General features: G+C 36.2%; 1 protein-coding gene across 3 annotated transcripts in view; it reads left to right on the forward strand.

The window, feature by feature from the left end:
• The window catches only part of oma1 (OMA1 zinc metallopeptidase), a 28,547-nt gene that overhangs the window by 5,387 nt on the left and 10,552 nt on the right, over window positions 1-12,608 (forward strand). For 2 of the 3 annotated variants that reach the window (XR_001634122.1, XM_016484618.1), the window contains exons 4-7: window positions 205-312; window positions 2,572-2,700; window positions 4,757-4,831; window positions 6,374-6,523. Coding sequence is in view for 2 of the 3 variants with exons in the window: in XM_016484618.1 (XP_016340104.1) it covers window positions 205-312; window positions 2,572-2,700; window positions 4,757-4,831; window positions 6,374-6,523 (462 nt within the window). In the remaining variant the exon portion in view is untranslated. The remainder of the gene's footprint in view (window positions 1-204; window positions 313-2,571; window positions 2,701-4,756; window positions 4,832-6,373; window positions 6,524-12,608) is intronic. The other variant, XM_016484619.1, reaches the window with a different exon arrangement.

Raw genomic sequence — 12,608 nt, forward strand, 5'->3', positions numbered from 1 at the left:
CTGAAACATTAAAGTGTGACAAACATGCAAAAAAATAAGAAATCAGGAAGGGGGCCAACACTTTTTCACACCACTGAATGTTCTTAATTCACTGCAAATGATTAAAGAAAATCTTGAGACTGATTACTAGAGGAGAAATTTATTCTGATTTCACAGCTGGAATGATTGTGTGTGTGTGTGTGTGCGTGTGTGTGTGTGTGTCAGAATGGAAAGGTCTTCATCTTCACAGGAATGCTGGAGGCTGTAGCAGACATCCATCAGCTGGTCTTTATACTGGGACATGAGATGGCTCACGCTCTGATTGGTCATGCAGTAAGTCCCGCCCACACTGTCAAACCTCTGCACAGAAACACCCGAATGGACATTACTTTTGTCATTTTATCAGGATCTATTTTAATCCAATAATGAATTATGCCGAAAGTAAAGTATCCAAGAGCGTAGTGTTAAATTTCTGTAAGTAATCTCTCCCTTAGGGTCATTTTGATTTCAATTTAAATGTATATGAGTATTACATGGTTTGCTACCCATTGTCTGATGGTTGTAGGGTCTTCACACTACCTCTGGCCTTTATAGTTTGGATCAAACTAAATTTATACTTCCTTTGCTGTGTCCCTCAGCTTTTTTCTGGAAGTAAAAGACCCTTCATTAGATTCAAGTGCTCACTTTATCTCTCTTTTGTGTGCGTCATGTTTTACTTTAATCTCTTCTCTTGGTTTAAATGAAGAGAAGGAGGCGTCCTGTCTCAGAGGCACTAAGCGCTGTTAAGGGTTGGGTTTAAAGAGATGTTTTCGTTTCAGAGCTGTTGCATCGCTGCGTGCTTGTGGGTCTGGTTAGGGTGAATAAGCTTAACACTGATATCAGGACTAATATGACGTGGTTGTGAAAAACTAAATTGATTTTTCTGTGACACTAAAAAGTCCCTTTAAAGCCAAGAAACACGCTGTTAGACTCACGAGTGCTTCCTTTGTTATTTCAAACCGCAACAAGCTAGCAGATGCTGGAACAGATTTCAAACCTGCATGCACACTGTCTCAGTGATTGTTTTATTCTGATAGCTACAAGCAAGATGAAAAACTATCTTATAAATGACAAACATTATTTATTTGATTTGTTTATTCATATGCAGCCTATTAGAATGATTTGTGAAGCATCATGTGACACTAAAGACTGGAGTAATGGATGCTGAAAAATCAGCTTTGTCATCACAGAAAATGTGGTACATTTTAAAACATTCAAATATAAAATGTAAATTGTAATAATTCTTCACAATATTACTGATCAAGTAAATGCAGCCTTGGTGAGCATAAGGGACATTCAAAAACATAAAATCTTATTAATGGTGGTATATATGTGAAACACAAAATGTCCAAGCAGCTCTTTTCCACACTGAAGTAGGTGAAATATGTCACATATATTTTATTTGCTATATTTTATGAGCTATTTAAGTCTTTTGAATGCAATAGCTTTGTGTAAGGACCAAACCAAAATTTTAGTTGATAGACACTGAAAATCATATGTAAAAGCATAGATATTTGGTAAACATCTCCCATAATATGGAGGACCAAACCTGCAGGAATGAAAAATAAATAAATGTTATTATTTATTTATTTATTTTTAATTTCTGCAGGTTTGGTCCTCTATATACTATTATACGATGTTAAAAATTATTTAAAAAAATGTGAAAATAAAACAAAACCATCCATTTTAATGCAAATAAGCTATTGTAATAGGTTAAATGATTATCAGAATCAGAAAGAGCTTTATTGCCAAGTATGTTTGCACATACAAGGAATTTGTTATAGTGTCACAAGCTTCCAGTACACGGAGACAACAACAACACACAGATAATAAAAATAAGATGTGAATAAAATACACATGCATAAATATAAACCACAAAAAAAGAATAAATTGTATGTACAGGTATGCTATAGATAGAATAGGAATAGAATAAAATAAAATAAAGTTGTAGGGATGTACTAGGATTTAGGGTGATAAATAAGTATAAGGTTATTGCACATACTTTAATTGCACAATGGGAGAACATTAACTGTTCATGATGTAGATTTGCTGGGGAAACAATCTGCAAACTTCAGGAGCTTGACAGAGGGGTCTTTAGAGGTGCTGTATGGAATCATACTGTTATTATATAACAGTATGATTCCCATTACAGTATACACTTATCACAAGCAATCCATAATCTCAGAATGCTCCTTCAACACCTTTTATTATCATATGACCATGAAGCTGACATAATTACCCAACAAATCTGCTTTGCGGCATGTACCCGGCCACTCGTGGACATGTGTTTTGGTATATCTGTTGCCCTTCTTTCAATACAATGTGTATCGCAATTACAATTCAGTGTGATTCATTATGTCTCTCTTTGCTAAATTGCTTGTTTCTTTTTGTTTGTTTTTCTACATTGTTTCTAATTGGGCATGCTGTCAAAGAATGGGCTGCTAAGCAAGATTTAATTGATTTAACACTGAAATACAAACAAATTAGCATAGTAGATAAATGACGAAATCAACAAAAACAGAAGCCCATAATGAATTTCTCTCTCTTTCTCAGGCAGAGCAGGCCAGTTTGTCTCACGTGGTGGAGCTGTTGTCTCTCATCCTGTTAACGGCGATCTGGGCGATCTGTCCCAGGGACAGTTTAGCCGTGCTGGGCCAGTGGATTCAGGGCAAACTAGTGCAGGTGACAGCTGACCTCACGATCTCTCTCTTTCTCTTTTTTCAATTGATTCTTAATCTGCCTCCTTTCCATGTTCCCACTCACAGTTAATAAAGCCATTTAATTTTCCCAGTCTGTTTGAAATAAAACATTTTTGTAAATAAATATCACATCCATTTTTTAAATAGCATTTGAAATATAGTTTATTTTAAAATATTTTATTTAGCATATATATAATTCCATTTTGTATATATGTATTTTTTGAAAGAAGACTCTTGCTCACCAAGGCTGCATTTATTTGATCAAAAATACAGTAAAACGGTAATATTGTAAGATAATATTACAATTTAAAGCAACTGTTTTGTGTTGTAATATATTTTAAAATGTTAAATGTTTATTTCTGTGATGGCAAAGCTGAATTTTCACTAATGTGTTTTCCATACATTAGTGTCATTCTATCATTTAATAATAATTCTATCAATCTAATATCAAGGAACATTTCTTCTTATTATCAATGTTGTGCTGCTTAAAGGGGTCATATGACGTTGCTAAAAAGAACATTATGTTGTGTATTTGGTGTAATGCAATGTGTTTATGCGGTTTAAGGTTCAAAAAACACATTATTGGTTTCCAACGTGTCATTCCACATAATGTACATTATTGTTTCTCCTCTATGCCCCGCCTTTCTGGACGAAGGAGCGTCCGGTGGGCTTGCGGCAATCACATGTGACGACCCCGGGCTGGACTCTGCTTCGTCCACGGTGAAAGCCGATCCGGTGATCCACAGCCAAAGTTGATGTATTTCCTCAGCGACCAGCATGGATCAGCTCTAGGCATGATGAAGCGGATATCGTCCTCTTTTGGAAGGCCAAACAAAGTAGTTTCGCTTTCACAACGAAACACACAGTGTATTCACGACATGGCAGCGGCGGCAACAACAATACTACAGCGAGAATAAATGTTACGCCTTCTTTCTTTGTATGAATATTTGGGCGGCGTTATGCAAATCTTCCCACACAGTGACGTAGACGTGGGGGCGTGTTTAAACGAGCCGTTTTAGGTAGGCGTGGTTGACTCTTAACTTTTATAAAGAATATCTCTTTGGATTTGAGACTTTAGTCTTTGCAACTTTACAGACCTTCTTTATGCTCCAAGAGTTTATAACACTCCAAAGAGAAAGGAAAAAGTTGAAATCGCATCATATGACCCCTTTAATGTTTTTGTGGAAACTGTTTTTTTGTTTACAGGATTCTTTAATAAAAAGTTAAAAAAAAGCAGCATTCATATAAAATATATTTTTTGTATTCTTATAAATGTCTTTGTTGTCACTTTTGATCAATATAATGTGTCCTTGCTATGTAAAAGTATGAATTTGTTTAAAAAAAATCTTACTAACTGATTATATGTATACATATTGTATTTGTATTACATTTTGTTTGCTCAGAATTAAGCATAAGACATTGATGGGACTCTGTTTAGGTTGGGTTTGTCCATTAATGATGCAAATACTCCTTAAATATTGATTCTAAAATCCTTAAAAGACCCTTTAAACGTGAATTATACTCCTCTACTCGAGCTCAAAGAAACCTTCTCAAGTACTCTCTTGCCACCATTGTAAAACAATAACAATATCTCAGAGGAGATCTTATTTGGGTTTCTAAGGACTTCAATTTAAGGTTATTTAGAATTCAGCTACATTTATTTGCCTTCTAAATGGATATCGAATTTGCATTTTCTGAAGCACTGTGCGGCGTGAAACAAAGGTCCACTTTAAATTTAATTGTACTTTGGTTTTTTATGGTGTTTTTCTTTTAAGATACCGTGTACTCTCCTGCTCTCTTTTTAATGTGGATATTTTCATCCCTTTTTTCCGTTTTTCATCGTCTTTTCCTATTACTTTTAAAATAAATTACATTTTAATGGTTAAGCTTTTTATCTCCTAGTCATTTTGTTCTCCAAATATGCTTCACTTCATTCTGTCCATCTTCCTCTGTTTACTCAATATAGCTTCTGTGTGCTCTGTCAGAACAGCTCATTTAACTGCATATTCTCTCTCTCATTTTTTCTGTCTGTCTTGTAGTTCTTATTTGACCGGCCCTTCAGTCGTAAGCTGGAGGCAGAGGCGGACCAGGTTGGCCTGCAACTGGCTGCCAAGGTACTGCAGAAATTATTATTATCAGGGTTCAATTGCAAGGGAACACATTGATAAAATGTCTACATAAAATGCACTGTAAGTCCAGTTTCTCGGTGTAAGCAGCTGTTACATAATTTACATTTATATATATACATTTCATAAGTTGCAAGTGCATGGATAAGCAGCATAGTGCTGCGTAGCAGCCCATAACTGAATTATAAACCTGCTTAACCATTGTTTGTAAAACATTGTGTGTCGGGCTTGATGAAAATTTGTCACAGTTAACACTTTCTGTTCAGAAAATCAGGCTAAATAAATATGATTTAAGCTGTTTATAGCTTAGTGTTGTTTTAGAATTTTTGTTTTTCTATTATTAGTTTTAGTTAGTTTAGTTAACTAGTATTTATTAATATTTTTCATTTTATTTCAGCTTATTTTAATTGCTGAAATTTTTTTTTAATAGTTTTAATTTAAGTTAATATCTGTTATAGCTAGGGTTTGGGATTTAGGTTTTGATATTATGTAAACCAATTAGCATTTGAATGTAAATGCGCAAAATTATTTTAAAATCTTTTAGAGCACCTTGAATTCAACATCTTCATTATTTGTTTGAAAAAAAAATTATATTGCATAGTTAATTTGTTATTTTTATTTGTCATGTAGGATAGATATAATCTAACCATTACATTTAGGACAGCTTCTTATCAAAATAGTTATTTATTATTTAATTTGGTTAGTGCTGCTGTCAGATGAATCATGAGAAAACAACTTTTGTTATGTCGAGATCATGAGCAGATTAAATCGGGATAATGAGAAAAGAGAGTTTGGGAATGTCAAGATCACGAGAAAACAAGAAAGAAAGAAAAATAATAATAATAAAAACTTGACTAAAATTACAAATAAATTAACTTTTCAAGGCATGACATATTTTAGAATAATGTCACTCTAAATAAAAGCTGTATAGATAATAATTAGTAACTTATTCTTACTAGAAAACTGGATAAATTAAAACCGTGAAAAACAAAATGCAATTCCGTGCTGCGGAACCTGCTTTTTATTAGTTATTTATAGTCACAGTAACCTACATGACCTCTTGATGGCACTGTTTCGTTACAAACTGCTCGACGGAAGCGTTTCTCTCTATGTGGCAGTGATCTGATTCGGTGTAATGCTCTTCCTGACAGCATGTCTCCTGATCCCATGCTTGGCATCATTATGGAGAAACAGTCAATTCCCTTCTATCTCTTGTAGTAGTAATAACGGGCCGCCTGCTGCTCGTAAACGGGCCTGGATCCGGCCTGCCACAGCCGGCTCGGTGAAGGACACTGGCACGTTGCTGCGGTAACGATGCGAGGCTTGCTAGACTTGTCATGAGTCATGCTGTCCATGAGCCAGCCAGCTCTCGGCTCCAGCTAATGACGCTGTCCAGAGCTTCGAGCACTCGTGGGGTTGTGTGTGTGTGTCATCTCTCTGTTTGCTTCCTTTGATGATGGCAGGGCTTTAACATGCCTGGAAACCATCTCTGTATGTGTGTTTATTGAGATTTGTATGTGTTTCTGTCAGGCGTGTGCTGACGTGAGGGCAGGCCCAGTCTTTTGGCAGCAGATGGAGATCTATGATCAGTTGAGAGGCGAACCCACCATCCCAGAGTGGCTATCCACACACCCTTCCCACCAAAACCGTGTCAGACAGTTGGACCGCCTCGTCCCTGAGGTAAAGCACATGAAAGCAAATACATGCATCATTAGATATCGTTAGACAAGACTATTTGAGTGAAATCTTTCCACACAAACGCAAACCATAACATGTAGCAGCTGAGAAGGTAACAACCATTTCAAATGGTTAAGGAATTGATCTAAAAGAAAGAACCATCAAAGCCATGGCCTAGTGTACTTGTTTTTAACAATGCTAAGCTTTGGTGCCAATGCATCATTTCCCATTTGAATTCCCAGTTCCATTTTCCTGTCCTTCCTCGTAATTTCCAGTTTTCTTTAAAAATGTGGCCAACATGCTGTTGCGCTTCGGGCATCCCGAGTTCGAGTCCCAGCTCGTGGACCTTTCCCGATCCTGTCCCCCTCTCTCTCTCTCTCTCCCATGTCGCTTCCTGTCCACTTCCTGTCCTATCTGAATCAAGGCATAAAAATGCCCAAAATAAATCTTTAAAAAAAAAAGTGCCAAACATAATGGACTGTGGAGGACTAAAAGTATTGCTTAAAAATAAAATGAAATGATCAATAATCATGAAAAAAAGAAAAATTTAAAAATTAAAATGTAAAAAAGGACATTTTCAAAGTTCATTTTAAATATTCAGTATTTAAGATTATTTAATTGATATTTAAAATCTAATTAAATTTAACAGTAAATTGATAAATATTTTTTAAATCCATCATTTCACTTGAATTTTATAAAGCATTTACAGATTACTTTTCTTTATCCATTTGCTACTGGCTTTTCTTTATCATTTTGCCAATCGATAAAATGTCATTGGACAGTTCACACATGGACGTTCATTGGTTGCTCCCACATGTGAACTATCCAATGGCATTTTTACACAGCCAACCAACTGTTAAAGAAAAGCAGTTGGCAAATGGGTTTAGAAAATGTTGCATTTAAAATGGATTCACTAATGTACTGTTATTGTTATGATATTTTATCTTATACTAACTTTATATTTATTTGGCAATTAAAAATTAAAAATGTCTATTTGTCCTGCTTTTTGTGTGTGTTTGAATCAATACAATGATATTTCTTAATTCATTTTTTAATAGCACTCTTAGTTCTCCTTACTGAACAGCATTTTATTGTGTCAAAATAATTTTACCTTCACTGGGGTCCAAACATCTGAGACCACTAGTGAAAAAGCGTCTATTTTGCATTTCTACTCTTATGACAAAAAGAAAAAAATTTAAAATGAACAATAATTTCAGAACGTCAGTGTTTGGTATGTCTTTAATGATGGCAGCATTTCGCTTAATGTACTCTACAAGTTTGTGTAAAACCTAATAAACATGTTCTCCATTATGTTTTGAGATGATCCAAACAGTATCTTTAGCTTTGATGGAAATGGATTAGCTTTGACTGTTTAGTCAAACACACAAGCTCTTTTTCAAGGGAGAGCTGTTTTCTGTATTTAAATTGAGGTAGATGTCCTGGGTACACTGTTCTCTTGATTTAAAGATTATCCATCAGAAAGGCTCGCAGACGCGTCAGAATCCAGACTGCACCAAAGCTAACGAGACGTCAAGAGACCCCTCTGCTCTGGAGCAAACTCAAACCTCTACACACATGCCTTAGACCACGTTCATAGTGGAAATGAACACATAAATGCTCTTCTGCTGGAAGGGAAAACCAAACTCAAGAGCCATGAATCGCAGAGATGTCAGAAAACTCAACATGCATATGGTGGAATCCTTAGATCAGTACTAGCAACAACAGGAGAAAGCCTTCATAAGCCATTTAGGCTAAATAATTCACCACATGAGCCATTATGCAGCACATCACGATATATAGTGCACTGCATGAAATGCATGGCAGTGATTTGTTGGAGTATGAATTGAACTCCATCAAAATCTCATGCTTGATTCTGAATAAACACAATTTCCTCTCATAAAATAGCAACATACTTGATGGCAGTCTGGATTGAGAAAGTGTTTATAGTCCAGGGGCCTCATTTATAACCATTGCGTACGCACAAAACCAGCCCTGAAAGAGGCGTACGCCACTTCCTGCGCAATAGGTGGGATTTATAAAAACAAACTTGACGGGAAAATTTGCGCACCTGCACGCAAACTCTGACCCATGACGTCAGTCCTGGAGAGCTGCAGCCCTGCAGAGTTTTGCTTCAATCCTAATCAAACACACCTGAAAAAGCTAATCAAGGTCTGAACGGTTACTAGGAAGCTACAGGCAGGTGAGTTTTTATTAGGGTTGGAGTTGAACTCTGCAGGGCTGTGGTTCTCCAGGGGTCTCATTTATAAAACTCTCCGTAGATTTCATCATAAAAGTGTACGTATGCTCAAAAGATTTTGCGTACGCACAAAAGTTTTCAGATTTATAAAACCATGTGTACGCCAGAACCTGTTCTCCTCCCTGAAATCACCATATGGAGCTTACAACGCCTTGTTTTACTATGCATAACCTCATCTGCATATCATTTCAATGCATATTCCCATGACACCTTGTTTAACACCGTCAAAGATAAAAGACATTAAAGAAATATGAGATACGGACTATAAATGCCATTTGTGCCATACATTAATTTTTATTTCTAAAAATCATCCAATATCCTTATGTTTTAGAATAAATATATCAAGATAAAAACAAAAATAAAAACAAAAATTGTTTAAAATAGTTATCAGATAAATATTTTAGAATAGAGTTGATCTCATTCTTTAACACTGGCTAAATATTAGCCTATTTCAATTGTTTTTATCAATTAAAATCAAACAAAATTTATGCCGTTTTGCTGATAACGTGAATATCTTTTAGTTATTTTAAGTGGAAACAGATAGGCCTATTTATTGCAGTGCAATTTATCAGATAAATATTTTAGAATAGAGTTGATCTCATTCTTTTACACTGGCCAAATAGTATTTCAATTGTTTTAAACAATTCAAATCAAACTACATTTATGCAGTTTTGCTGATAAGCTGAACATCTTTTAGTTATTTTGAGTGGAAACAGATAGGCCTATATTTATTGCAGTGTAAAATTGTCTGACTCGGCGCGTCATTAACAATTTTAAAAAGGAAACGTGTAAATCTTACCGTTTTCTTCAGGTTGTAGCCTATCCTTCAAATACAGCGGTACTTTTCATAATGTTGTAGAGATGACTTCACACGACATTAACCTCTGTGCAGCTGCGGTTGTACAGTAGCCTATAGATATTATCATTGGTCCTATTCAATCCGGATAATGGACCGTTCGACCACCGAATCCAGCAGTGTCCGCCATAATATCGAAGTAAGCGCGCATCATTGATCATTGTTCTTAAACTAGTAACAAAACATACTTAAAGTCACTGATTTATAAGCGCCAGATTGTCATAGCAAAGTCAGAATTACCTCCTCTCCTAGATTCGTGAAACGGTCGTCCATAAAATGCATTGCTGTTCTGTTGTAAGTGATCTTAAAGATTCCTAAATGCATCTACTTTCGGAAGGCCAAATAAAGTGCTTTTGCTTTCGCCTAGAAACACACAGCGTCTCCCTGACATGGCTGCTTCAACACTAACTGCGGTTACTGAAACCACGCCTTCTTTCTTTGCGTGCACATTTGGGCGCATTATGCTAATATTTCCACATAGTGAGGTAGATATGTGGGGGCGTGTTAGAACGAGCCGTTTTAGGGGGGTGTGGCAGAGTCTTAACTTTGATAAAGAATATCTCTTTGGTTTTGAGACTTTAGTCTTTGCAACTTCAGGGATCTTATCTATTCACGAACAGCTTGTAACACTCCAAAGAGAAAGGAAAACTTGAAATCGCATCATATGACCCCTTTAACATTTTGTGTGAAAGTGACAGCAGCTTTTAGTATACCTGCTGTCTGTCAGTCTGTGTTAAAGAACAAAAGAAAAAAAATCACTCTGCTCAAATCTGCTCTTGACTAAATCACTTTTTCATATTTAATATGGATTAATATACAGTATAAATATAATCTATATCTATGACTTTATACATCATAGTATTTTGTTCCTGAATAGTAGCAGCTACTGTTAGTTTTAGGCTATAGCCTACCTGAAAAAGTTAAAAAGTTTGTTTCATTTGTATCCTTGTGCTATTGCTAGTTAGGCTACTTGCTCATTTATTACTGACCGTTTAATTGTCTTTATGCTTATATTCATTATTTATTAAAATAATTACTTGAGTCGGAAACAATGAAAACAATAACTTTTTCTCGAGGTGTTTGTGTGGCGGCTTCATGTGCGCGCACTTTGGATGTGACCGTGAGCACCCAGAAAACTAGTTTGGAGCGCGCAAGTACCGAATGGTTTAAAAAGACGTGCAAATGATAAACTTTTGTGATGATGCAACACTGACCCAATTAGGCAAGTGACAGTTCTGTCAGCTGAGCGAAAGTCTTGTATCGCACCGTGCAGCAGCTCTCTTAGTGCAGACAAGATGCGCTGATGTGAGGCAATTTTGAGAGAGTGAGGGCAAGAAGACGCGGTACAGCTGAATCACTCACGCTGTTTTCAAATGACTGACTTAATCTGATATGCTGAGTTAATTTTTTTAACTCATCTAACCTACATTGTATATTAAATAAATGTTTGCGGGAATTTTCCAAACGTGCGAAACCTGCGGGAATGAGTAAAACCAAAATGCTCAATCCCGCACCGACCGAGATTCAGGACGATTAAACATATATTCTATTATATAGAGATTTGTAAAATAAATTTCCACGACTTTTCCCAAGCTTTCTGGGTTTTTGATGACCGTGCGAACGAACCCTGTAAATGGCTCTTTTTATTTTTTTAAATCGTTTTGATGACATTTCTGCTCCACTTTGTGTGATGGTAGTGAGACGGGACAAAGTCCCTGTAAATATAGGGTATTCTATAGTCTTTGAACAGGAGAGAGCGCTCAAAACTCTTCAGATTAATTTAGTGGAACATTAATATAATATAGAATCATCCTCTGAAAAGAAATGAGGCATGAACATGTGAGAATTTATCATTATCTTTCTAAATGTGCGCTCTTTTGGGCTAAAGGCTTAATGGAACTGTTTAAAGTAGCCATGTGATCACAAATTAATCAGCGATTCAGCGCAGACGTGATTTAATACGTGTGGTTTTTTTTCTGTGTGAAAAAAATCATAAATTACAGTTTATGCTGTTTGATTATGGCTTCCAAGGTCGTAGTTGGAAGCTGTTAGCCCCGGCTGGCCCGTGTGTGTAGTTGAAATGCGGATAATAATTTCTGACTGGCACATAACTGAACAAATCAAACAAATGTTAACGGGTTAAGGCGGGGCCCCTGGGCTGCAGCCCATTCAAGCCCAATGGTAAGTCAGGCCATGCCTATAGCACTCCTTGGTGTCATTAAAAGAGGAAAAGTGATCAAGCGCATCCACTACAAATATGTCTAAATTCATATAATTTTGGTTTAAATATCGACATGAAAACAGAGCTTAAAATCGTTGTTTTTACTTCATTAATTTTCTCACTCCAGGAAAATGAGTTTGTACGCATGGGTCAGAGCTTGCGTGCATATGCGCAAATTTTCTAGTCAAGTTTGTTTTTATAAATCCCAACTTTTGCATAGGAAGTGGCGTACACCTCTTTCAGGGCTGCATGGTTTTCTGAGAACGCGGATATGTTTTCTATGTTTATTTACGCTTTGATTCGAACGAAAACAACGTATCCGTGTGGTGCGGCTGACACAGAACAGTATACACTGTTTGCGTTCAGTGGATATTCTCCAAAATGGCGCTAGGGTGACGCGGAGGAGACAAATTGTTGAATAAATTCATTATTTTGAACGGAGGTCTTACGGGTTTGGAACGACATGAGGGTGAGTGAGAAGGGTAAATATTTTAGAGAAAAATATTTTGGGGTGAGTGATTAATGACAGAATTTTCATTTTTGGGTGAACTAACCCTTTAACATGGACAGATTGACACTTGTGTCTTGTGCCATGGATGCATTGCGGGAAATGCAGAGAATGAGAAAATTTCTTTTCTTATCTAAACAATTAACAATTATGGAAATAAATTAGCAAAACAGCAATATAAATATAACAATAATAATTACACTATCGTTTGGGGTTGGTAAGTCCCCCCCCCCCCCCCCCCAAAAA

This window comes from Sinocyclocheilus anshuiensis, unplaced genomic scaffold (assembly GCF_001515605.1).
Source record: "Sinocyclocheilus anshuiensis isolate Anshui unplaced genomic scaffold, SAMN03320099.WGS_v1.1 scaffold1661, whole genome shotgun sequence".
Classification (NCBI taxonomy): domain Eukaryota; kingdom Metazoa; phylum Chordata; class Actinopteri; order Cypriniformes; family Cyprinidae; genus Sinocyclocheilus; species Sinocyclocheilus anshuiensis.